The sequence below is a fragment of the Triturus cristatus genome, chromosome 4_1, assembly GCF_964204655.1.
Source record: "Triturus cristatus chromosome 4_1, aTriCri1.1, whole genome shotgun sequence".
Classification (NCBI taxonomy): domain Eukaryota; kingdom Metazoa; phylum Chordata; class Amphibia; order Caudata; family Salamandridae; genus Triturus; species Triturus cristatus.
In genome coordinates this window covers 279,664,852-279,691,613 of record NC_140585.1, presented here as the reverse complement: position 1 = coordinate 279,691,613, position 26,762 = coordinate 279,664,852, and the positions used below count along the sequence as shown (strand labels likewise).

General features: G+C 48.6%; 1 protein-coding gene across 4 annotated transcripts in view; it reads right to left on the bottom strand.

Moving 5' to 3' along the window:
- The window catches only part of TBXAS1 (thromboxane A synthase 1), a 405,845-nt gene that overhangs the window by 82,599 nt on the left and 296,484 nt on the right, over window positions 1–26,762 (bottom strand). For all 4 annotated transcript variants that reach the window (XM_085652048.1, XM_085652049.1, XM_085652050.1 and 1 more), the window contains 3 exons: window positions 7,242–7,330; window positions 5,727–5,878; window positions 1,854–1,984 (listed from right to left, as the gene is read on the bottom strand). In XM_085652048.1, the coding sequence (XP_085508174.1) occupies window positions 1,854–1,984; window positions 5,727–5,878; window positions 7,242–7,330 (372 nt within the window). The remainder of the gene's footprint in view (window positions 1–1,853; window positions 1,985–5,726; window positions 5,879–7,241; window positions 7,331–26,762) is intronic.

The window sequence follows — 26,762 nt, the reverse complement described above, 5'->3', positions numbered from 1 at the left end:
AGTTGACAGTGAATCAACAAAATAAAATTGCGATATCTGAAGATTAATAAAGACTACGCAGTGAAGACCAACTACAGGCTTGGTGTGTTTCCTGGGGGTTCGCACCTGGTATGCCCACTATGGAGGTGCGCACCGGCAGGGGGCCCATTTTGTTTAGACTCTTCAATAAATCTGTCATTGGCTGTAGTTTTCCATGATTTGAGCCAGGCCAGCACAAGAAATTGAGTATATTATTATTTTGCAAATTTCACATGAATCCTAATGCTTGATGCATTAGGCCCTGCATTAAGGGCAGGCTGGCTGTACCACGCACTAGTTAGTTCCAGGGGGGCTAGATGGGTTGTGTGGGGGGGGGGGGTCGATTATGTAGCAGTGCGTTTTAAAAGCACAGCTTTCCTTGTATCCAACAATTTTCAGCCCACGTAAAAGCATGTAAACATGAAACTATAAAAGACAAAACAAGGGTCGGCGTGGCTGCCACGGACCCTCTGGGTGGCCCTACTTTCTGCAGACAGTAAGAGAAAGCACACACTTTCCAATGTTTCTGGTGAGGAGTTATTCCGACATCAGCACGTGACATCTGCATTCCTAAAGGTACTCTGCCACTGCGTGTACATAGTTTCTAGGTGCCATGTGATGTACAAGGGTAGCGCCTCTGCAGGTATCAGATGGGGACAGGGTTCAGTCAAACAGTTCCAAACGTGTCTTTTAGATGCTTGTTTGTAACATTGCTTTCCATAATTCGTCATTATTCTTATTATTGAAAGATAATATTTGGACCCCCCCCCCCCCCCCCCCCCCCCCTGCATGTCTTGTCGGCTTCCTTAAAACCTTAGCTTACAGTTTACCGTCAGGTTGTCACCAAAAACAACTAATGCTCTCTGCCACATAAAAAATAATAACTTACGCTACATGGGAGAAAACCATGTAGTACAATAAAAAAAAACACACGACAGGCAACAATAAAGGCGCCAAGATAAATCTGGTGATTAATTTACCTGCTGAAGAGAGATCGGAGTGTTGTCGAGTGGCAGTGTGGACTCATCTAAGGTAGCGCAGAGGGCTAATATGCCAGCTGCAAAGAACGCGCACTGTGCAGTGTTGCTCTCCTGTTGAGCCGCACTCTGACAGTTCATTTTACAGCACAGGAACTTCAATGGGCTTTGACTGGTATTTAATCAATGAAGTTCCATTGTGTAGCATCCCTGGCGTAATATTTAAAACCAGCATTATTTTTCATGGCACAAGTTGATGAAGGACAGCAGCTGCACGCTATGGTACACCTTCGAGGAGTGCAGTATTTCATTCTCTCTCCTTCCAGTTTCTCTCTAAAACCTATGCCATTTTCACTCATACGATTAAGCCTCAAATTTACAATTGTTGCTGGCTGCTACACATTTATTTTATTTTTATTTATGTCATTTGTAAGAGTGCATGAATCACCCCAACCGGGGTATCTCCGCGCTATGACGCCATGAAGAAAATAATTTGTTTATTGGTTTGTAAAACAATTCCCAGGCTTTTCCTTTCGCCCCTTGGGTTGTTGTTGATGCCTCAGAAGGCCTAGTGTGACAAAGGAGATTTTCTGCTGTAGTATACAGAGAGCAATTCTGTGCTGCAGACACACACACAAACACATGCACAGCTTGCAAACAAAATGTCAGTACTGGATACCATGTCATGAGCTTACACCTAACTTATTCTGCTGGTAGAAAGGGAAGATGCCAGATAAACATCCGATTGTTAGGAGTGGTACACAGTTCTGTTCTACACAATTTACAAATGTAAATTAAAGAGAAAAGGCATCACAATTACAGAGGCTGTCAACTTGGACAGTCGAAAGGGGATCTTACCTTTGTCTCCGCTTGTTGTTCTCGCAAGGAGATGAGGTCCCTCATGAGCTTGCTAAAGAACCCGTTGACCTGTTCCTGCTTCTTGCTGGGTAGAAGGTGCAGAAGGAAGCTTATGACTTGTGGAAATGCCACTTTAAAGAGGAAAAGACCAGCAAGGTTAGCACTAGTTGATATCCAGGTGATTATCCTATTGCCCTGAACATCATTCATTTTTGCAGTTAAACATTCGTACTGCTAATCACACTTTCTTTCCAACACTCCTCTCGATACTTTACGATTAGTAGAAGTGGCAGATAGACTTGCATCAAAATCGTGGTCGGCACCGAGATGAAATCCAATCAAACTCTTTGAGACTTTCCTGAGTATCTGCATACTGAAGATGATCCTTATTTGCGGTGGCGTGGAGGGCCAGACTGCTGTGCGTGTGCCCTGGACGCCTCACACATCTGGCAATGAGCGATATACTCAACGCCCGGAGATAAAACAGCTGATGTTCGCAACCAAAATCAGCTTGGTCGGAAGGGAACACATCTAAGTGCCCTGCAAGGGCTCACAGGACATTGTGGGCAGTTGGAATGTATGTGGAAACTCTCTAGGATTGTTAAGGGCTGATTATATGTGTTTAACCCCTTCGCTGCGGCGCGAATTCCGCCGCAGCGCTGGGGAGGGTTTGGGGGCAGCGCGGTGGGGCTGTGCTCATGACGGAGCCACTCCGTCATGAGTCACGGGCGAGCTGTGCTCATGACGGCGTGGTTCCGTCATGACTCCACCCACTGCGCTAATCGCCCGCACAGGCGGGGAATTAGCGCCGCGTGGGAGGAGCGGCCACCAACGGCCGCAGCATGACGGAACCACTCCGTCATGAGCACACGCCGCCCGTGGCTCATGACGGAGTGGTTCCGTCAAGGGCATGCAAGGGGTTAAAGAAGATTTAAAGACCCCCTGTCGAGATTGGAGCTGGCAGAGTAGTGCTCTGGCCAATGATGATTCCCACCACGGAGTCGAACCACCATACATTGGGTCCTACTCTAGTTCTACCTTCCTGAGGATAATTAATCTCCATTCATCACATGCTTCTGGTGAGGATTAGTATTTGACCTCTGCTGTTGCTGCCACAAATGCCCCTGTTCTACATTCTGTCCATCAACAGTTCTTTTTGCCTTTGTCACCCCAAGTGGGACAGGTATGCTCAGACGTGAGTCCCGTGCTCTCCATGCCACTGGAATCAACCTATCCTGGCTGAAGAGGGGTGAAACCCCGAAACCGGTCCTAGGATGCTTGTTTCTAGTCCAGGGAGGACCTGGGCTGGCAGTTCGGGCTGGACTGTTCCCATGGGGCACAGGGTCAAGACTGATTTGCATATGGCTGGGTCCAAACTGGAATGGCATGGTGAGCAAAAAAACGATGGATTTAGGCCCAGATCTCTGTACTGGGGTGAATGTATGACATTGTTCTACATTCTGTCCATCAACAGTTCTTTTTGCATTTGTCACCCCGAGTGGGACGGGTATGCTCAGACGTGAGTCTCATGCTCTCCATGCCACTGGAATCAACCTATCCTGGCTGAAGAGGGGTGAAACCCCGAAACCGGTCCTAGGATGCTTGTTTCTAGTCCAGGGAGGACCTGGCCTGGCAGTTCGGGCTGGACTGTTCCCATGGGGCACAGGGTCAAGACTGATTTGCATATGGCTGGGTCCAAACTGGAATGGCATGGTAAGCAAAAAAACGATGGATTTAGGCCCAGATTTCTGTACTGGGGTGAATGTATGACATTGTTCTACATTCTGTCCATCAACAGTTCTTTTTGCATTTGTCACCTCGAGTGGGACGGGTATGCTCAGACGTGAGTCCCATGCTCTCCATGCCACTGGAATCAAGCTATCCTGGCTGAAGAGGGGTGAAACCCCGAAACCGGTCCTAGGGTGTTTGTTTCTAGTCCAGGGAGGACCTGGCCTGGCAGTTCGGGCTGTAGTGTTCCCATGGGGCACAGGGTCAAGACTGATTTGCATATGGCTGGGTCCAAACTGGAATGGCATGGTGAGCAAAAAAACGATGGATTTAGGCCCAGATCTCTGTACTGGGGTGAATGTATGACATTGTTCTACATTCTGTCCATCAACAGTTCTTTTTACAAATGCCCCTCAGCCAGAGAGGCCGATTAGTTTGGCGGCACTGCCTGCAGCGTGTCGGGCAATGGGATCTAAACCTGCAGGCCATCAACAAAACAAGAGTGATGGGTGGACTGCTTGCATTATTTTCACCCCTGCTATTACTCTGCCAGGATTTCAGTCCTTTGTTTTTCAACACTATTTCCTTCTAGACAGAGATCTGCACTAGGTAGATTTGGCTTGGTCCAGCTTCAATAGGAACATTCCAGCCCTGACTCCCGGGCTACACCCTCTCTAGCCCGGAGCACAAGCAATGGCAGGCTAGTTATGGCCTATATTGGCCATATCAGGGAATTGCGACTTCATTCTGATGGCATGGCGAACATGGAACCCATTTCTCAGCCTGCCTCTCATACACTGAGAAAAACAAACAAGTGATTGGTTGAATGCTTAAAATGATCTCATCTACTGGTAATTACTCAGACCCCTATCCAGTCCATCATTTGTACCCAACATTCAACAGGTATGCCCAGAAGAGAGTCCCATCCTCATTGTGTGATTGGCCTAGATGTTTGGGCTGGACTGGAGCATGTCCAAGTCTGATTTGCATATGGTTGGTTTCTATCCGGGGTAGCACACAGGGCATAATATGATGGACTTGGCTCCAGCACAAGTAATTACTAATGGCTGAGATTCATTCAAACATTCCACGTATAAATGTTTTTCTTAGTGGCACTTCCGTTAATATCTCCAGGTGATATTCCCCAGCAGCCTCAAAGGTAGGTTAAAAAGGAATTAACTTGGTCTCAAACTAGCGGTTTAAGTATATCAAACCTAGGATTTCCATGTTTTGGAATAAAAAAGTGTGGGTTTTATCAGTTAATCTTGTCAACAAGCCTATTCCTTTGAAAGCCAAATGTGTATTATCACACCCAATTCCTTTCCTTGGTAGGGAGATTATGTCTTGGAGTTCATACAGTCCTATTAATTCATGACAAGTGCTATATTAAATGGAGCCTACACGTGTAGGGAACCCACTACCATTAGAGGGCGAAGATCCTTCCTTTCTCCATGAGAATTTATGCTGTAATGTTGCCAAAGAATGTGGGCCACGCTTAAGGAGTTTAGAAAGAAATTCTACCATTAGCCTCCGCAAAGTACTTCCAGGGGAGTGCCCACCAAACTACCAATAGTTATCAGGGGAGTGTGACCCATGCAGCTTCACAATAGGCCTCTACCTTCTTGATCATTGGTAGCAGATATCCTTCAGTGGGAGTGTGTACAATAACCTATGGATGGTAATTTGGTGAGCTCGGCCTGTCTGCTTGGGCATACAGAGGTAATGGCTGTGACAGTAGTTGCGTTTCTAGTAGGCACTGCTGCCACATTTAGAGGATGCCCAGTGATGGGGACTGTGGCAGTGACATTGTTTCCACCACTTATTTCCACATCCTCACTCAGGCAAACAAAGACAACCAGAAAGATTTGTGAATATTACTGGGATCTGTGCAATATTACTATGAAACAGTAATTTCCACTACTGTTGCAATCCATGAACCAGGAAGAATGTCTTGTAACTGAATTACTGCACGGATTTACCGCACCGCCCGGCATTTTCATGAGCCCGTAAAAATTTAGATAATCATTTTTTGGGACATACATAATTCATTATTTGCTGAAATCCTACAGTAATTCAATTATTGCTTCAGTAGTCATCGGATAACACGGTTTAGTGCCGTGGAAATAAAGGATACACAATACTTACTGGCTAGGATCAGGAACAGCTTGGCAGGAGCAAATAGGTCCATGAACATTTTGACATGCTTGATGAGGGAGTGATCCGGGTTCTTTTCAGAGTCGACAACCGTACCAAACACCAAGCTAGCAACGAAGTCCATGGTCAAACCACTATAGTACCTGGAATGACAAAGAGGTTTGCCTAAGTTTCTCCTTCCCAAGTCCTGTGGTCATCCTGTTACATGAATTGTTAAAATTAAATGTGCTCGTGTGCAGCAGAGAAAACAGGTGCAATCATAAAACACAGCAACAGATTTAATATCGGTGATGCATATTATAAAACAGCTGAAACATGAGTGATATTGAAGGCTTCCCTTAATTATTTGGCATTAGGTGCTATTTTAATAACCATTTACTGAGAATTTCTGGAGGACAAAGCCAGCTGTATCACTTGTAACAATCAAAGTTCTAAGAGCAGTAACTGCAGGATAGTGAAATCAAAAGCTTTCCATACCGAATCAACCTATCCCCTGCTGAACATGTTGAAAGAGCAGACGGTGTTCCTGTGATGAAGAGGACAGTGAAGAGGTCAACCAGTTGAGCCATCACAAGGCAGTTGTCCCTGCTTCTTCATCATAGGCTCCAGAATCACAGTCTAGCCCAGCATTGAGAAGAGACCCCCAAATACATGTATGACATTTTGTGTGAGATGGTTCTTGGACAGAAAGACCAACCTCTCCTGGCCTTCCTCTTCACCCAAGGTTTCTCTGCTTGCTCTTCATGGCCCAAGAGCATGAGTGGGATCCCTTTAACTTTGAAACTCTCAACACCATGGAATTCTAAGATTTCACCCGCACAACCAAATGACTAACGTTGAAGCAAAAATTCTTCAAGCCCCTTAAAACACTTACTTTAGAACAAAAATATTTACTGTGACCCCAACGCCACTGTACACTTAAAGAATGCTCTGAGTTTTCTTCCATTTTACACCAACCCTTTCCACACGTGTTTCCAGAGTTGTAATAACTAAAGTAAGTCAAGTCAAACATCGTTTGATAAGTAAAATAATAAGTGTAAAAATAATACAAAGGAAACAGTTTTTGAAAAAATAAAATTTGCTTGCTTCTTACTTCAATATTTTACATTTTGCTGGATTTCTTTTTCTGCTGCCTTACTGTGGCTACATTTGTAATAGTAAATTGCCTTTTTTAGGGTGGGAAACTATGCACAAGAGGTATGTGAACACACCCACAAATCTACATGTTCCTGGGAAATCACCTATTTTTGCAGGTTAGCTAAACTCAAAAATGCCCATAGAACCACCACTAGCTCTAAATATGTTCATATAAAATTTGGCAAATCTCTAAGCCAGTCCGAGTAGGAAATGTTCATGAGATGACGATTTGGCACATCTTTGTTCAACTCAAGTGTTAATGAATGCTTTGTATATCACGCCTTTATAGGAAGGTTGACACCTCTAAACAATTCTTATAAACATTATGGCTCAGCAGTCCTTTTGGTACTCCAAATTTTCTAAACTTACCTGTGGATATCACATGTCTCCCCTGAGTCAGCGTAGGTTTTGAACTTGCTTTCCAAGACATCACAGGCTTGGTTTATTAAAGGACATAGCTAAAAAAACAAAACAGAAAGTGAGCAAATAAGTTATTTTAACTCTTGATGAAACAGATATCTAATTCATTTTGTGTGTTTAATTGTTCATATGGTATGGACCAACGTGTCTCAACCATGTTGTACTTAACTCCAAGTGCACATTCACTGTTTGATTCATTTTGTAGGGAGTTACTCAATTAAGTGAACATCCATTTCACTTCTTTTGCCTCTTTTCAGAAGGATTAGTAAATGAGGAAACCTTATAAAAGGTTTGGGGGCTGGGTGCTAAGCCTTTGTGTGCCCGATGCAACTCCTCCACTGGCCCAGCTCCGACTGGACCGCCATATTTCAAGTTTCCTGCTGTGTTTTGGGGCTTTTTCTGTCAAAAACATCCCAGGTGCATGAGTTTTTCAAATGGTGACAATAGTGCCTGTGCGTGTGCAAGGCGAAAAAAAGTGACTAAGAACAAAGTAAAACAGCAGCTCATATTATGGAATCCCTGGTCATAAAGAGCAGTCAACTGAAGCCTGTTCATGTGCATAAAGGTTTCCGCACGAGAGTCCCACGGGACCAACATTTCAGTAAGATAGCAACTCTGATCATTGGGGAAATAGTGGGTTGGTCTTTGTTATATGTTATACTGCCACGCTAGGGTGTCATGACTTTTCAGTTTAATTTATTTTCAGAGATAAAGTGGGGGACTGTCTTCGGAAAAAGATCTGCCCCTGATGCACTGGAGGTTTTCTCCCACATTAGGGATATTTTTCATTTTATTCTTCTATGGAGGTGCTGAGACAGAATATCGAGGGTAAAAAAATTCAACCTACCATAATATCGTGGATCCATTATTGTGGAATGGAAATATCTAGAGCAAGAATATCGCTTTCAAGAATATTGATTTAAAGGTAAGTAATATCGATTGTAAAAATATAGAAGTGTAACGCCCTGAACGTCTCAGGATCGTTTAACAGACACGACAATGAGGACGCAACCACTTGTGAAGGGTTAGTTCTTTTAATGAAGGCAAATAAAATACAAAGAACAAACAAAAGTTATAGTCACTGGAATCCTCCAGGCTAAGTACGTTACCAGCCCACAGCACGGATGGTCCTAACCGTCCTCTGCATATACGCCGATCCCGGCGTATGCCAACAGAGGGCAGAAATGAAATGGCCGACAATGCCAATCGGTAGGCTGTGAGGGGCACGAAGAGTGTTGGGGAGAATCGAGGAGTCAGGGAAACACCCAGCCGGGGTCTCTACCTGAAGGGAGCAGCCGCTCAACCTCTTCCTCAGACTGCACCGGGATGCGGGGTCACCTCCTGGTGATGCGTCACCGATACCCCAATCACAAGCAAGAAGACTGAACCGAGAGCAGCCGCTCGATCGATCCTGTGGACTTCCGAGTCTGTAACGCGGCAAACACCTCCTGGTGTGCGTTACAGCTGGCAGTCCCTGTGTCTCTGGTCGGGCTGGGAGTTACGACTCCAACCAGCAAAAGCGCCACTGCGCTTGGACTCAGCCGAGTCAAAAAGCGAAGCTCAATGGTTGACCGGTAGAGCTTCCGGGTCCTTCACAGGTGACGATGGGGCAAGACACGGCCCAGGGAGTAACGACTCGACCTACCTCCGTTCTTGCCTTACTGGAGCACCACTCCGGAACACTGCTCTTCACAAAGCAGGTACGTCGGTGTAAACACAATATCCGACAGCCTTGTACCTCCCGGTTCCTCCCTTTATAGGGCGTGTTTTCCTTGAGTTATGTAACAGCTCTCCTGTTTACATAAGGGCGTGTTTCCCTTGAGTTATGTAACAGCTCTCCTGTTTACATAAGGGCGTGTTTCCCTTGAGTTATGTAACAGCTCTCCTGTTTACATAAGGGCGTGTTTCCCTTGAGTTATGTAACAGCTCTCCTGTTTACATAAGGGCGTGTTTCCCTTGTATGACAGGAATTCTTGACAGTACATCCTCCCTCTCAGCGGCTCCCCACGGGTCCAGCGCTGGCAGGAAAACGCCGATGGAACAAGGAGACCAAGCGCGGAGCATGAACCCCTTCAGCCGGTTCCCAGGAATGCTCCTCCGGGCCATAGCCTTTCCACGCAACCAGGTACCACAGCTTCCCCCTGCGCCATTTGGACGCCCGTATGCCCGACACTTCATACTCCACCTCCGACTCCACGCATACCGGCCTAGGTGTCCCAGACGGCTTGGAGGGTGCTGGTTTGAGCAATGATACATGAAAGACAGGGTGTATCCGCAATGACTGGGGCAAGCACACCTTCACGTTCACGGGACCCATACACTTGGTAATTCGATAGGGGCCCATGTACTTGGGATGGAACACACTGTTCTTTCGAAACCTCATGTTTCTTGTGGATATCCAGACGTAGTCTCCAGTGCGGTACAGTGGCCCGGGCCTTCTCTTCCTATCTGCCGCAGCCTTGTATCTTCTCTTGGCCTCTATTAGGACAGCCCTTGAGCGCATCAACGTGTCTTTTATGTGTGCCACCCTGTCCGCTGTGGCGGGAATCCTGTCCTCTCTGAACGGATGTAGAAATGGCAAGAACCTGGGATGTTGGCCATAGTTGCTATAGAACGGAGATGACTGTGTGGAGCTGTGAGTGGCGTTGTTATAGGCTATCTCTGCAACCCATAGCAAGTCGACCCATTCTTCCCTGCCCTGGTCCACAAAACATCGCAGATACTGTTTGAGCGTTTGGTTCAGGCGCTCGGTTTGGCCGTCCGTTTGAGGGTGGTAGCTGGTGGACAGGGCGGTCTTAACATGCAGCGCAGTGCACCAAGTCTTCCAGAATTGCGCAGTAAACTGCGACCCCCGGTCCGACACGATCACCCCAGGTAATCCATGCAGTCGTACCACATTCTTTAGGAGTAGTGACGCCAATTCCCCGGCCGTAGGGACTCTCTTGCAGGGGATGAAGTGCCCCATTTTCATCAAGTAATCCACCACCACCAGTATTGCCGTCATCCCCTGGTCTACCGGTAGGCCCACCACGAAGTCCAGTGATATGCTATCCCATGGTCTATCCGGGGTCGGAAGTGGATGTAAGAGCCCTTGGGTTCGGCCATGGTCGGCCTTCATGGTAGCACACGTAGGACACTCCTGTCCCCACCTCCTGACATCCACTCTCATGGTTGGCCACCAGAAATGCCGTCCCATGCTAGCCACCGTTTTTTCAAAGCCCAAATGACCTGCGCATGGAGAGTCATGGCACCAGATGAATGCTTGTTTCCTTAGCCTAGGCGTGGGTATCAATAGGCACCTGCCCTTCAGGGGTATCCCGTCCTTCAGCTGCCATTCTCTGTGACTGAGGAGCCACCTCCGCCATGCGAATGACCTGATCCCTCTCTTTATTCCCCTCAGGAAAGTATCCGGTTGGATAACCCCCAATACCATCCTCGGGGAAATGATGGAACGCTCGGTTGCAGGCAATGGTTCCTTAACTGCAGATTGACGGGACAGGGCGTCCGCCTTCCGGTTTTCCGTCCCCGGCCGATATGTGATGCGGAAGTTGAACCCCGCAAAGAAGATCATCCACCGCAGCTGCCTGGGAGAAAGGTGTCTAGTGGCCGTCATGAACTGTAGGTTCCGATGGTCCGTGTACACCGATACCACATGTCTTGCCCCCATCAACCAATGCCTCCATTCGGTGAAGGCGTCCTTGATTGCGAGAAGCTCCTTCTCCGCAATATGGTAGTTGCGTTCGGCGTCGTTGAGTTTGCGGGACATGTACGCAACGGGATGAAGCACCCCTGTGTCGTGGTTGCGTTGGGACAAGATAGCCCCCAGCGCCACATCCGACGCGTCCGCTTCCACCACGTAGGGGAGATCCGGATCGGGGTGAGCCAACACCGGCGCCTTACCAAAGGCGCTTTTCAGGGCCTCAAAGGCTTTGTTCGCTTCAGGGGACCAGACAAACTCCTTGGACTTCCTCAGTAGCTGTGTGATTGGGGCCACCACTCCTGAAAATCCATCTATAAACCGCCTGTAAAAGTTGGCGAAGCCAATGAAACTTTGGACGTCCTTCACACTTTGGGGCACCGGCCATTCTTTCACCGCCTTGATCTTTCGTTCTGCCATCTCCTGTCCCTCTGGACTCAGCATCACTCCGAGGAATTCCACGGATGTGACGTGGAAGTCACACTTGCTGAGTTTACAAAACAGCATGTTTTCCCTCAGCTTTTGGAGCACAGCTTTGACGTGGTGTACGTGCTCCTCCACACTGGACGAATAGATGAGGATGTCGTCGATATATACGACCACGTAGATATCCAACTCCTCTCTGAATACCTCATTCAAAAAGTACTGAAAGGCTGCCGGGGCGTTGCACAGACCGAACGGCATGACGAGGTACTCAAAAAGGCCGAACCTGGTCTTAAAGGCGGTCTTCCACTCGTCTCCGTCCCTCATGCGCACCAGATGGTATGCCCCTTTCAAATCCAACTTGGTGTAGATACGAGCTTTCTTGACCTGTTCCAGAAGTACACTGATGAGAGGCAAGGGGTACCGATTTTTTATGGTTATCGCATTCAATGCCCTAAAGTCCACACAGGCTCTCAGCTCCCCATTAGCCTTCGGGATGAAGAAGAGTGGCGAGGCGGCCGGAGACTTGGACGGGCGGATGAATCCTAGCTTGAGGAGTTTATCCAGGTACCCCCGGAGATGCACGTTTTCAGGCTCCGTCAGGGCATACAGCCTGCCGCTGGGAACGCTGGCCCCTGGCACCAGGTCGATCTGGCAGTCAAACTGTCTATGTGGTGGTAGCCCTTCCGCCTTCACCTCATCAAATACATCCTCAAAACTGTGATAAGCCTGGGGGAGAGCCACATCTTTTTCTGCCGCTGTAGCCACCGTCTGACTCCCGCTCTCATCTGCGTCAAGGGATTCCGTTCTTATTCCACAATGCAGGATGCAATACGGTGACGTCATTTCGATGCGATGTGTTGGCCAATCCACAAAGGGGTTGTGTTTCTGTAGCCACGGCAATCCCAATATGACGCCATATTGGGGCGCTCGGATGATGTTAAAATCGATTTGTTCCAAATGGTTCCTCCCATATCTCATCGGAAGGACCCCCGTGTGCTGTCCGATGGGCCCCGTCACCAATCGCCTTCCGTCTACCGCATAGACGTCTTCGGGTACTGCTTTGGGAAGAAGCACTAGCCCTAGCCTGCATGCCTCGTTGTGGTCCATAAACATGCCAGTGGCCCCTGAATCCACCATGGCCACAACGGGTATCCACTGGTCATGCACTCCCACGTGCACCGTGATAAACAGGTGTCGTTGTCCCTTAGTGACCGAGTTGGAAAGTGAAGGGATGGATGAGTGACTCCGAGATGCCCCTTCTCTGGTCTTGGAGTCCTCTAGTTTTCCGCCGGTATGTCCACCCCGGCTGTTACCGACCGGTTGGCCCGATAACGTGACGTCTTCGGTTTGGCAGGGCATTCACGTACGTAGTGGCCTTTTTTGCCACAATATAGGCACAATCCTTGTTTACGGCGTGACTCTTTCTCCGTGGCTGTGAGGCTCGCTCGTATTGCGCTGATGTCCATGGGTTCTCCCTTGGATGCGGTGGAAGTTTCAGGACTTCCCACCGTCACATAGGATGGAAGGGATTTTCCTTTTCTCCCATGATCCCCCTTTCTTTCACTTAGCCTATGTTCCAGCCGTAATACCAGGTTGATAAGGCCCTCACATGTCTTGGGTTGAGGGTCAATATGAGCCACGGCGTCCTTGAGCTCATCGCACAGCCCTTGATGGAAGAGCGCCGTCTGTTTAGCAACAGGCCACTTGGTTTCCGCAACCAGCCTTCGGAACGCGTTGAGATACTGCACCAGGTCGTTGGATCCCTGTCTCAACTCAAGCATTTCACGGTCCGCCGTGTACGAGTCAGCCCTTCTGTCGAATACCTTCAGGAATTCCTCGCGAAAAGCACCCCAATCACATAAGAGGGGGTCGTCCCTGCTCACCAGAGGTACGGCCCATTGTGCCGCGTTTCCAGCCAAATAGGATATAAGGAAAGCCACACGAGCCTGACTCGTGGGGAACGCCTTTGGTTTGCACGATATATGTAGCGCCACTTGTGTGAGGAATACCTGCACTGTGTTAGGATCCCCACTGTACCTCTCTGGTGTTGCCAAGGGGATGGCTACCGGCATTTCCACTACTACCGCAGGGGTCTGGTTCGTGAGGGAGGTGCTGGGCGTGAGCGGGTCCAATTGGATAGCATCCAGTCTGGCTTTTACATCGGCTGTTTCTTGCCTAGAGGCAGCCACTTCAACTTGCATGGCCGCTAAAGCAGCCAGCACATCATCAAGTGTTGCCATGTCTGTTATCGACCGGGAGACAGTTAGTGTTATTAAGGTCGGATATTTTGTAACGCCCTGAACGTCTCAGGATCGTTTAACAGACACGACAATGAGGACGCAACCACTTGTGAAGGGTTAGTTCTTTTAATGAAGGCAAATAAAATACAAAGAACAAACAAAAGTTATAGTCACTGGAATCCTCCAGGCTAAGTACGTTACCAGCCCACAGCACGGATGGTCCTAACCGTCCTCTGCATATACGCCGATCCCGGCGTATGCCAACAGAGGGCAGAAATGAAATGGCCGACAATGCCAATCGGTAGGCTGTGAGGGGCACGAAGAGTGTTGGGGAGAATCGAGGAGTCAGGGAAACACCCAGCCGGGGTCTCTACCTGAAGGGAGCAGCCGCTCAACCTCTTCCTCAGACTGCACCGGGACGCGGGGTCACCTCCTGGTGATGCGTCACCGATACCCCAATCACAAGCAAGAAGACTGAACCGAGAGCAGCCGCTCGATCGATCCTGTGGACTTCCGAGTCTGTAACGCGGCAAACACCTCCTGGTGTGCGTTACAGCTGGCAGTCCCTGTGTCTCTGGTCGGGCTGGGAGTTACGACTCCAACCAGCAAAAGCGCCACTGCGCTTGGACTCAGCCGAGTCAAAAAGCGAAGCTCAATGGTTGACCGGTAGAGCTTCCGGGTCCTTCACAGGTGACGATGGGGCAAGACACGGCCCAGGGAGTAACGACTCGACCTACCTCCGTTCTTGCCTTACTGGAGCACCACTCCGGAACACTGCTCTTCACAAAGCAGGTACGTCGGTGTAAACACAATATCCGACAGCCTTGTACCTCCCGGTTCCTCCCTTTATAGGGCGTGTTTTCCTTGAGTTATGTAACAGCTCTCCTGTTTACATAAGGGCGTGTTTCCCTTGAGTTATGTAACAGCTCTCCTGTTTACATAAGGGCGTGTTTCCCTTGAGTTATGTAACAGCTCTCCTGTTTACATAAGGGCGTGTTTCCCTTGAGTTATGTAACAGCTCTCCTGTTTACATAAGGGCGTGTTTCCCTTGTATGACAGGAATTCTTGACAAGAAGATATTAATATCGTTTGCAAAAATATAGCTTAAAATATCGATTTTTTAATTAGTGTTATGTATTTAGTATATATTTTTAATGTATGTGATGTATTTTTGTATAAGTATTCTATATGTTTTTTAATATATGTGTCACATTTTTAGCAGATATTAATTTTATCTTAATTAAGTTTTGGTTTCTTTAGGTCCGTAGCGGGTTGCAGGTTTATAGGGAAATAGGGTGGAAAGTAATTTAGTTATAATACATTAATGAATATTTGTAATGTATTAATATATATTTAATTGAGATTTTATAATATTAATTGTGTTTTTTTTTTTTTTTTTTTTTAAGTTTTGAAAAACCTTTATTGAGACATTACAATACACAGCAAAGAGCCAACAACCCATCGGGCCGGCCGCGAAAAACACATTTGGATGAATATCTGATCACACAGCCCTATGCCGTCAACCCGGAGGTACGGCGGCGTTACGGAGTGCACAGGTATCGTGAGGTAAGGAAGAACGTTGTTTGTCTCAGACTTAGCAAACAATCACGGCATAAGGCAGATTGCCAGGAGGTATACAGTGCAGGAACTTACCAACCCCCCCCCCCCCCCCCTCCCGAACCGTCGATCAGCACTGCGTTTTCATGTGTGCCCTTGGCTAGCCAGCGCTCTCTATCCCCTCTCCAGCTCCCTAAGTTGCGATGAGACGGGTCTAAACGTCTCCAGGGTCATCCTGCACAATGGAGGGAGGCTCGCAGATTCCTCCCCTAAAATCATTCCACTTGGACCACACCTCGACCCACTTGCGCGGGCACCCCCTAGCCACATACACTGTCTTTTCCTGCAGCATGCACCAGTCCATGTCGCTGGCCCAATCGGAAAGTTTCGGTGGAACAGCACTACCCCAGAGCCTGGCAATGTTCCGTTTTGCTATCATTTGCCCAAGTGTAACCCAGATCCTCCCTTTTGGCGACAGGTCAGTTGGTTCCCATATGTTGAGGAGGCACCTCTTGGCCTCCGGGCGTATCCCCACCTCCCACACCTCTTCCATCTCCCGCACCACCCTCCTCCAGTACCTCTGAATCTTGGGGCAGTCCCACAGCACGTGGAAAAAGGTTCCAACACCCCCGCACCCCCTCCTACATAGCGTTGTGTCAGCCCTGCCCATCATATGTAATCTAGTGCAAGATATATAAACTCTGTGCAGGACCTTCAATTGGATGAGCCGCAATCTGGCCGATATCGCGACCTCACGCGGAGAGGCCAGAGCGTGCGTCCACTCCTCGTCATCTATTTCCAGCCCTTCGGCGATCCACTTGTCTCTGAGGGGGAGGAGCAGGTCTGGGGGGTTGTTAATAAGCTTTTTATAGGTGAGGGATATGGCATGTTCCGCGAGGAGCCCGTCAAGTAATCTATCCTCGAGCGGGGAGGCTGGCGGCAGCTTGACCTCCGGTGGGATATTTGCCTGCAAGGAGTGGCGCACCTGCAAGTATCTATAATGTTCGGCATCTGCCAATTCGTAGGCTTCCTGCATTTGGGCGAATGAGCGGACCCCGGCGGGTCCCCACATATCTTTGATTTGAGAGATGCCGATAAGGTCCCACTCACGGAATCCTTTGGTGCGCCGCAGGTTACCCAACGCTTCCGAGGCCCATAGTGGCGTGGCCATCGTGAGGACTCCGGACCATCCGAGCTTTTTCTGTGCGATGTGCCACAGCTGTACCGAGTGCAGCGTCGGGCCGGTGAGTGTGCGCGCCCCCCGCCTAGAGTAGAGCGCTATTTCGTAATTGCCTCCGGGCAGCAGCCATCTATCCATCCCGTAAGCCGGGTCATTCCCGTCCCCGTAGGTCCCTTGGTTGATTGCGGATAGGTGGGCCGCCCAGTAGTACTTGCGAATATCGGGGAGAGCGATGCCGCCATCGTACCACCCCAGCGTTAGTTTGGCCAATGAGATTCGTGGCTGCCCAGCCCAGAGGAGTTCGCGGAGCGCCGCTTCGATTGCCAGAAAGTAGCTGTTTGGGACCAGGTGCGGGTAATTTTGAAGGGCATATAGAAACCGCGGGAGCGAGAGCAAATAGGGCTGCCCTGCCCAGCAATGACAAGGGCAGATGCTGCCAGGATTTCGCCTCCCGTTGAAGCCGAAGGAGCGGCGGCTTGAGATTGTGTTCATAGAGCAGAGCTTTATCAAGGGTAATATACACTCCGAGATATTTGAACCCGTCCTCTGCCACCCGAATAGGGCAAGAGGCAGGGAGCCTGGGAGGGTCCCCACGGAGGACGTATAAATGCGATTTGGCCCAGTTGACTCGGAAGCCAGAATTGCGGCCGAAACTGTCCAATATATTCAGCGCCGCGATCAATGACCCGCGCGGCTTCGAGAGGTAAAGAAGTATGTCGTCGGCATATAAAGATATCTTATCCTCCCATCCCTCCGTCCATGTTATGCCCTGCACGGTGGCCACCTGTCTTATCCAGGCCGCGAGCGGTTCAAGGGAGAGGGCGAATAGGAGGGGGGACAGGGGACAGCCCTGTCGAGTTCCTCTGGCCAGCTTGAATACTTCAGACACCTTGTTATTTACAAGCACCTGCGCCAGGGGTTCCGCGTAGAGTAGACGCACCCAAGCGATAAACTGAGGTCCAAAGCCCAACTTGCGGAGGACTGCGAACATGTAGGGCCACTCTAGGGTGTCGAAGGCCATGGTGGCATCCAACGAGACCACCACCGCGTCCTCTTGCAGACTGTGGCACTGCCCCAGCACCCCATGCAATCTTCTGATATTGAGGGCCGTGTTGCGGTGGGGCATGAATCCCGATTGGTCAGGGTGTATTAGCGACGAGAGCACCGGCTTGAGCCGGTTGGCCAGCGTTTTGGCAAGTATTTTAGGTTCCGCGTTTAGAAGCGAGATGGGTCTGTATGATGCGCAAGCGTCTTTAGGTTTACCTTCTTTCGGAATCGCGACTATGGTCGCCAACCGCTGGTCCCGGGGCAGCCGCCCTTGTGTTTTACAGCTATCGAACATGAGTTTGAGGTACCTACTGGTGACGTCTGGCTGGAGTTTGTAGAGCTCTATGGGTATGCCGTTCGGTCCGAGCGCTTTACCAGGACGGAGGTCACCGATCGCCTGCTGGAGCTCAGTCTCGGTGAGCGGGCTGTCAAGAGCCTCCCGATCCGTATCCGAGAGAGTAGGCAGTCGTATGTCCGCAAGGAGGTCCATGGAGTCCTCCTCCGGCCTGTCCGACTCTCGCCTGTACACCTGCCGGTAATAGTCGGCGAACTGTTGTACTATTTCCCGGGGTTCCGTGAGCACTCTCCCCGAGTCAGTGCGGAGCTCCGGCACCACCCTGCTGGCCTGCTGTTTCCGCTCAAGCCAGGCAATAAGTTTCCCGGCTTTATCGCCCTGGTCATATATCCTGCCGATCCTATGACGAGCCACCGTCTGGGCCTCCTGAGAGACCAGCTCTCTGTACTCCGCCGCCTTTAGCTGCATCGCGTGCCTGAGTTCCCGGTCGCCGCTGGTCGGTGCCTCCCTTTCAAGTTCCCCGAGTTGCTCCTCTAGCGCTACGGTCTGCTGGCTACGTTCCCGTCGCCGAGCCGCGATAGCCGACAGAGCCTCGCCTCGCACCACAGTCTTAAACGCCTCCCACAGGGTGGCAGGGGAGGCGACCGACCCATCATTCTCCATAAAGTAGCGCGAGATTGAGGTGGATATGTGTTTACTAGTGACCTCGTGTTTTAGGTGCCAGGGATTAATGGGCGCAGTGCAGCCCTCCCGTCTGTTCCCGAATATAAGCTGTGCAAGGAGCGGTGAATGATCGGAGATACCCCGGGGTAGGAGTTCGGCCTCTGATATCGCCATGTCGTGTTGGAGCAGGGCGAGGATGTAGTCCAGCCGCGAGAAGGAGTGGTGTGCGCCGGAGAAGAAACTGAAGCTACTGTCAGTGGGGTGGAGTAGGCGCCAGACGTCCGTCAGCCCGAAGGACTCGAGGAAGTCCGGCAGCCACCGTTGCCCCTGGGGCAGGTCTCTAGGTGGCGATCTGTCTTGTGTTCCCGATGCCACAGCATTCAAGTCCCCTCCCAGAACGAGCCGACCATCGGGTAGCGACAGTAGGAGTGAGCCGAGGTCTTCGAAGGCCCGGGCCTGTAGGCCTGGGGGGATATAGACTGAGAGGAGATTGAGCGCCTGGCCCTCCCATCGCCCCGACACAGCCGCGAAGCGGCCCTGCGGGTCGGTCTTGATGGTGTCTACATGGAGGGGCAGGGAGCGGCGCAGGAGTATACCTACTCCTCTCGATCCAGTGGTGAAACCGGAGTGCACTACTAGAGTGTACCCATATCTATTTAGAGCGTGACAGACATTCCCCAACAGGTGGGTTTCCTGCAGAAGCACCACGTCTGGCTGGTGCCGTTTGAGGAACTGCAATACTATAGTACGCTTGAGTCTGTCCCCTAGACCGTTGACGTTCCAGCTGAGAATCTTGAGGCTTGTTTCCCACCGTCTAGCCATGGCCGTGTCGTAAGAGGGTGTCTTGTCCCACCACCCGGGCTACAGTCGTGTGATAGCAATGTGCGTGACCGTAAAGGATCCCCAACTCCCACCCCTCCCTGAGTTCCACCCCCCCATAATAAATCAGACATATAACAACAACCCCAACAAGTCTGACGTTGAACCCCCTCCCTCCCGGGGCTGGCCTTGACCTCCCAGCCCCCCCACTCGAGAACAACTCCCCCCACCCTGCCCCCTGCTCCGTGGGTCTAGAACTGCCCACCACCCCAATTAGCAGAGCGCCTGTCGCCCCACCCCCCCCCGGTGAACCCACCGAGAAACTCAACTTGGGAAGTTCGTGGGCTAGTCCCCTGTGGTCGCCCTTCCGCAGTGTCCCAGTTCGTGCAGCCCCCTTGTTACGGAGTCACCCATAGAGGGAAGTCGCCCATGCAGGCAGTGAGGCGGCCCGGGCACCCAGAGTTATTAACAAGTCTCAAAATAAAGGCACGTGAGGTATACATACTGTCTGGTATCTTCAGCGCTATTACTCAAGGCCTCAGCGCGGCGTCCCTTCTCTGGACGAGCCCCAGCGGGGACTGTTGGACCTGGAACGCCAGGACCGCTGACTCGGCGCACCACCCTCGGGCCGGCCTGACGCCGACTCCGTGACGGGCTGGCCCGCCTCTTGCCGCTGTAATTCGCCCCTACGGGAGTCCTGCGTCGCCTCTCCCCCATCCAGCCACTCCTGCACTGCTTCCGGCGTGGTGAAAAAGAGGGATCTCCCACCGGTGATGACCTTCAGTTTGGCGGGGAAAAACATCATATATTTGATCCCACGCTCGCGGAGCGCCACCTTAACCCCTTGGAAGGAGCGTCTTTCCCGCTGGACCTGGAGCGTGAAGTCGGGAAAGAATCGGACTGTGGCCCCCTCATATCGCAGGTCACCGTGCTGTCTTGCCGCCTGAAGTATTGCGTCTCGGTCCCGGAAATTCAGGATTTTTGCAATGATCGTCCGTGGCATGGCTCCCGGCTTGGGTCGTGGGATAGGGGCCCTGTGCGCCCGCTCAATGGTGAAGAGTTTCGAGAGACGCTTGGGTTTAAGGTGCCGTAGGATCAGATCCTCCAGGAATAGCTCCACACTGTCTCCTTCAAGGCCTTCCGCAACACCCACGACGCGGATATTACTTCTCCGAGCCCTCCCCTCTTGATCATCGAGCCGCAGGGCCATAAGGCGGTGCTGGTGTATTAGTTCATTCACCCGTCCCTCAAGTCGCTTCTCCGAGTCCTGTAGGGCCTTAATATCGACTTCATTAGCCTTGGAGCGGTCAGTAGTTTTCCCGAGGTCAGCTCGGAGCAGGGCCACCTCAATAGTGATCTTATCCATCTTGGTTTCCAAGTTCGTGCCCAAGGTCTGAATAGCCGCCATGATGGACTTCAGGGAAGGGTCCGCGGGGTCCGCGTCTTCCTTCGGGGCCCTCTCCGCCGGAGGTGGCGCCTTGGCTACTGTGTATTGGTCTAGCTTGTTGGCCTGAGTTGCGGCTCCGCTCTTGGGTCGCATGGCGGTCCGGGCACCCTGCGGGCCGCAGGCGGCACCGCCCTCCGCAGCACCGAGGTGTCCCGCGGTCCGATCAGCGCTCACAGTCACAGCCCCTAGGCCCCGCTTTCGCCCCGGGACCAAGAGAGGAAGGAGACCTCCGCCGCCACCAGAGAGGCCCAGGATCCGCCACAGTACCCCGTCTCGCCCCGGGTCAGCCAGGCGGTGTGCAGTTCCAGTCGCGGCTGCGGCCTTACCGGGTGTGTGGGCCGGGCGCTCCCAGGCAGCAGACAACCTACTGCTCGGCAAATTAGCGTCTCCTCCTCTGCCCGGGGATCACTCCTCCGCAGCCCCAGTCACGGGCGTTCTCCTCCTCCAGGTCATCCAGGGGTACCCTCCACAGCGCCCAGGCGTCCCCGGCTCCGGGTTGAGGTCGACGGACGGAGGCTGGAGCTCAAAGTAGCCTGCCAGGGAGCGACAGGGGGAAGAGGGTCCCCGTCGCCACCAGTCGGGTCCGGGGAAGGGTATAGCGTTCCGTCCCTTCTCCCAGCCAGGTGGTGCGCAATCCAAGGCGCGCTCCGAAGTCTCACCGGAGGGCAGGGCAGGGCGTCCCTCGGCTATAGGCCTTCCTCCGCTCCCTTGCGGTCGATAAATGGCGCCCTCCTCACGGCCCGGGATGTAGTCCGTCGCGGCCCCAGTCGCGATCCACACCTGCTCCGGTGCATCCGATGTTTCCCGGCTCTGATCCGCGACGTCAGCCGCTTGTCCCCAAACCGCGTTGCTTTGTGCGCGTCAGCGCGTAGGCCCTCGCCGGGGCCTCACGTATCTTCAGGAGCCGCAGCAGAGTTCCGGAGCCAGGGCGTCCGGCCGCCGTCGACCTCCGCAGCCACCCTCCTTGGTCGTGTGGGCGTCGCCTGGGGCCACCGAGCCGCCCCTCCGGGCACTTGGTCAGGGGGAGCCGGGGGGGTTCCACTGGCGCTCCCCACGGCGCGGATTAGGTCCGGATTTCAATGGGACATCTACGGTCCCGGCGGAGCTCCGGGATCAGGCGGCCATTCACATCGGCGCCTAGCCACGCCCCATTAATTGTGTTTTTAATTGTTTTTGGTAAATTTGAGATGCGGTTGTGGGGTTTATAGGGGTAAAGGGTGGGAAGTAATTTATTTTTAATTCATTAATAATTAGTTGTTAAATACATTAATTAATTGACGATTATGGTAATTGTGTAATTAATTTTAGATGTGGATTGTGGGGTTGTTAGAGGTATGGGTGGGAATTAATTTAATTTTAATTAATCAATAATTAGTTGTTAATTAACATTAATTGATTAATTGACAATTAATTATGGTAAGTGTGTAATAATTTTTGGTGCGGGCTGTGGGTTTTATAGGGGTAAAGGTTGGGAAGTAATGTATGTTTAAATAATTAATAATTAGTTGGTCATTAATCTTAATTAATTGATATTTAATTAGGGTAATTGTTTTAATTGTGTATTTTTTTTTTACAGTTTAATTTTAGCTGTGGGTTGTGGGGATTGTAGGGGTAATGTGGGAAGTTAATTAATTTTTATGAGTTTTAATTTGATTTTTAATTAATATTATTTCTTTAACTGGTAATTAATTATGTCAATTATGGAAGTAATTTTTTTAATTCAGATGTGGGTTGTTAATTGTGTGGTGTTATGGGGTAGGAAATAAAAAGATGAAAATTATGTAATAATGTTTTAGTTTCTATATTGTTTGAAAATAATGTTTTAGATTATTTAATATAATATTTGTAGGTATTTTTCATATGTATTTAACATAATTTGATTTTATTATTAAAAAGTTTAATATTAAATATATTTGTATTAAATATGTTTAACATATGTATATATTTATTTATTTCATTTTAAATGTTGTTAATATTTTATTTGTTTTTAATTTTGGACTGACTAGAGTGGGAATATTAATTGTTACCCCTTCGCTATCCCAACACTTTCCCTACTGTTGCACTTACTGGAGCGGGAAGAGCAAATTTTATCCCTCTGTTATCCAACACTTTCCCTACTGTTGCACTGACTAGAGTGGGAATAGTAATTTTTTCCCTCAGCTATCCAACACTTTCCCTACTGTTGCACTCACTGGAGTGGGAATAGTAATGTTTACCCCTTCGGTATCCAACACTTTCCCTACCCTTGCACTTATTGGAGTGGGAATACATTTTTACCCCTCCACTATCCAAACCTTTCCCTACTGTTGCACTCATTGGAGTGGGAATAGTCATTTTTACCCCTCCGCTATCCAACACTTTCCCTACTGTTGCAGTGACTGGGGTGGGAATAGTACATTTTCACCCTCCGCTATCCAACACTTTCCCTACTGTTGCACTCGCTGGAGTGGGAATAGTAATTTTTATCCCTCCCCTATCCAACACTTTCCCTATTGTTGCACTCACTGGAGTGGGAATAGTAATTTCTATCACTCCGCTATCCAACACTTTCTCTACTGTTGCACTCAAATCAAATCAATCTTTATTCGGAAGCCAAAGAGGCAACCATAAAAGTACATGAAAATACAATTGACAATGACATCTTCAAAATTTTCAGCATGGAGAAAGCAAAAATACTAAAACAAGAGAATATATATAAAAGGTACCTCGCTAATGCAATGACATACAAATGTTATTATACAATTTAATAAGAGGAAAATAATTAAATTGACATGTCACAGATTCTGCCTATGTCTCACTACCAATTTCAAGTAAGTAACTATCTGTTTAGCAAACAGCTCAGTGTCCAATAGTTGCATAACAAGGAAAGCAGGACGGCATCTACGTAAACCCCAAATTTTCAGAATCGGGATTAGCCACTGTTTTCTCAAGTCGTGGTAAAATTTACAGAACAATACTGTATGCAGTGTAGATTGAGAGGAACTCATATCGCAAGGACAGGATTGAAGATGTCTTTCCCAAGATTTAGATATAGGAAAGGTAACCCAATGATGAAAAACATTCAGTCTAAGCCTTGTTAAAAGAGATCTCTCATAATCAGTAATGTTAAATGTCAAGTAAGGCTGGATTGAAAGAGTCGTTTGGGTCAATAAGGAATGTTGAACTGTGGGTTTGTGGGCTTCGCTAGTTAACCTCAGAGATTCTAGCTGAGCGAGGCACAGCTTTTTGAAGTGTTTCCTTGGGATTTCAGCGATTTTCAAAGGGGAAAGATAGTACTGTATCATGCCCAAGTCGTCTAAGAATCTCTTTACATAAGAAATCCATCTGACCTTATGTGCTCTATCCAAGGCAATACAGTCTTTTATAAACCCTTGGGTAAAGGTGGTATCTTTGGAGGTCCAAATGCGGTGCCATAATAGCAAGGGTTGAATCCTTATTAGATCTGCTACAAAAGGCAATCCTACTTCTAAATGACATACATAGGTTGAAGTAGTCCGCGGGACTGCCAGGAGGAATCGTAGGAATCTGTTTTCTACCCTTTGGACCTCTTCAATCTTAGCGTAACCCCACACACCGGCCCCATAAATTACGCTACCGATGCATTTTGCCTTGTAAATTTCCAGGAGTTCAACAGTAGGTCGTCTTCCTAATTTGCTTGCAAAATTAACCAAAGCGGCTGTTGTTCTAGCAAAGGTGAGTTTTCTAGACTCGATGGCACTTTTCCAGGAGCATGTTTGATTGAAAACAATACCCAAATATGGGTACATATTAATGCTCTCTATTTTTTGATGGTCTACAGAAATAGTCATTTTGTTCTTTTTCAATGACCCGAGAGACATTCCAAATGTTTTTTTAATATTAATCCTCAGGTCCAAGTTCTCCATAAATGAGTGGCATTTCGTGAGGGAACGCTGCAGTTCGAGCGGAGTTCGCGCCAGAACTACAGCGTCATCCGCGTAGAGTAGAGCCGGTATAGAGCGATGGTTTATGGTGGGGAGGTCCTTTGCCCCAAGTAACATGGCTTTCTCCAAGCCATTTGTATATAAATTAAACAAAAATGGGGCCAGGACGCATCCCTGTCTAACACCGCGCTCCACTCTGAACGGTTTTGTCACCTCACCCCCCAAGCCATATCTCACGCGGGCTGTAGCATCTGAGTACAGTCCGCGCAGAAAAAGTATTAGGGGCTCCTCTATTCCCATATTCTTAAGGATGATCCACAGTTTAGTGTGATTGACGCAGTCTAATGCTGCGGAGAGATCCACGTATGCCAAGTAGAGGGCCCCTCCTTTGGCACTAACATATTTGTCTATCATCAAGGAGAGGTTAAGGGCTTGCTCTGTAGTTCCCAAGCCCTCACGGAAACCATACTGAAGATCCGAAAGAACTTTGTTATCCAGTGCCCATTGCTGCAGACGCTCTAGGATAACTCGACCAGCCACTTTCCCAAGTGCTTCTAACAAAGAGATCGGTCGGTAACAAGATGGCAAGTGGCGGTCCCCTTTTTTAAAGATGGGGACAAGAATTGATTTAGTCCAAGAATCAATAGGGCCCAATGCACAGGAAGCTTGTAGAACCCTCGTTAAAATTGGAAGCCATAAGTCCATCATCAATTGGAATCGGGGCCTGGAGCTTTACCATTTTTACTAGCTTTTAAGGCTTGTTCCACCTCCTCATATCGAATGTTAATTGGGAGAGGGAGATTTGGGGTGTATGATCTAGAAAATGTTAAAGGGTCAGCAGTTAAGGGGAGGCTGAATATCCGCTCAAAATATCCAAGCCAAGTTTGTTCGTCTATTGCAACCTCGACAGTTGGCTTTGGCGCAGAATCAGTTAAAAAAGGGGACTTCACAACCTTCCAAAAGGCAGCGGTGTCCCCAAGGATAGATGTTTTATGTAATTGATCCCAAAGCTCTTTTTTTAGGTCATTTTTCCTACGCCTTAGAGCTTGTTTATATTTGATTATGGAGGCTGCAATTTCCTTGCTGTTCCTTACCTTATTTTGAAGGACAGTTTTTAAATTCTTGTACGCTTTGGTACAGGAAGAGTCAAACCATCCCTTAGGTTTTCCATTTTTTAGATTTACTGATAAAGAATCCTTTATTGCAATCAATAATGTTGCAAAGTTATCCATGATTCCCTCGTTAGAAGTGCCTGGATCGAGACATTTATTGATCACTGGGCCCATTTTTTTTACCAATGATATTGTAATAACCATGGGATCAACCTTTTCCCATCTTAGTGAATATCCATTCAGTCTATCTAAAATTAAATTGTTTTGGGCTAAAGTTGCCTCAATATTAAGCCTCTCTCGAATCTTGGGAGTTTTTAGAACGAGACTGATAGGGTTGCACTCATTGGAGTGGGAATAGTAATTTTTTTCCCCTACGCTATCCATCACTTTCCCTATTGTTACACTGCCTATAGTGGGAAATTTAAGTTTAAAGATTTTTAAATAGTTTAATGTTTTAATTTACATTAGGATTTTTTTTAAATTAGATTTTATGTTATTGGTATATATATATTTATTTGTACATTTTTATATAATTTTAAAATTATACAATAAATTAAAATAGTTTAATAATTGTTTTAAAGTATATATATATATATATATATATGCATATATATATATATATATATAAATTATGTGTAACTTTTTTGAATTACGTTTGTTATATTTCTTAAAATGTATATTAAATCGAATTGTTTTAATTAATTTTATTCTTTAATATATTTAATATTTATTATTATATATATATATATATATATATAAATCGATATTTTGTACAACTATAATTTTGACATCAATATTTTTTTTCTTGATATTTTTGTACTTGCCTGTTTAAGTACAGGGAGTCGATATTTTTGCATTTGATATTTATACCTCAATATTTCTTTCATCTATGTTTTTGAGATCTATATTCGGTCAGTGAACCTCTATGGCATAGGACATGAAAGAAATAAAATGGACAATGCATCTGGAGGCCCGCTGCAAGTAGGCTGGGCCGGATTACACCATTTACACCGGCCAGGTGGGTGGGGGGACGGGGGGGTCCCAATGGAGGAGCAGGAGCTAGCTGTGACATCACAACAATGCAA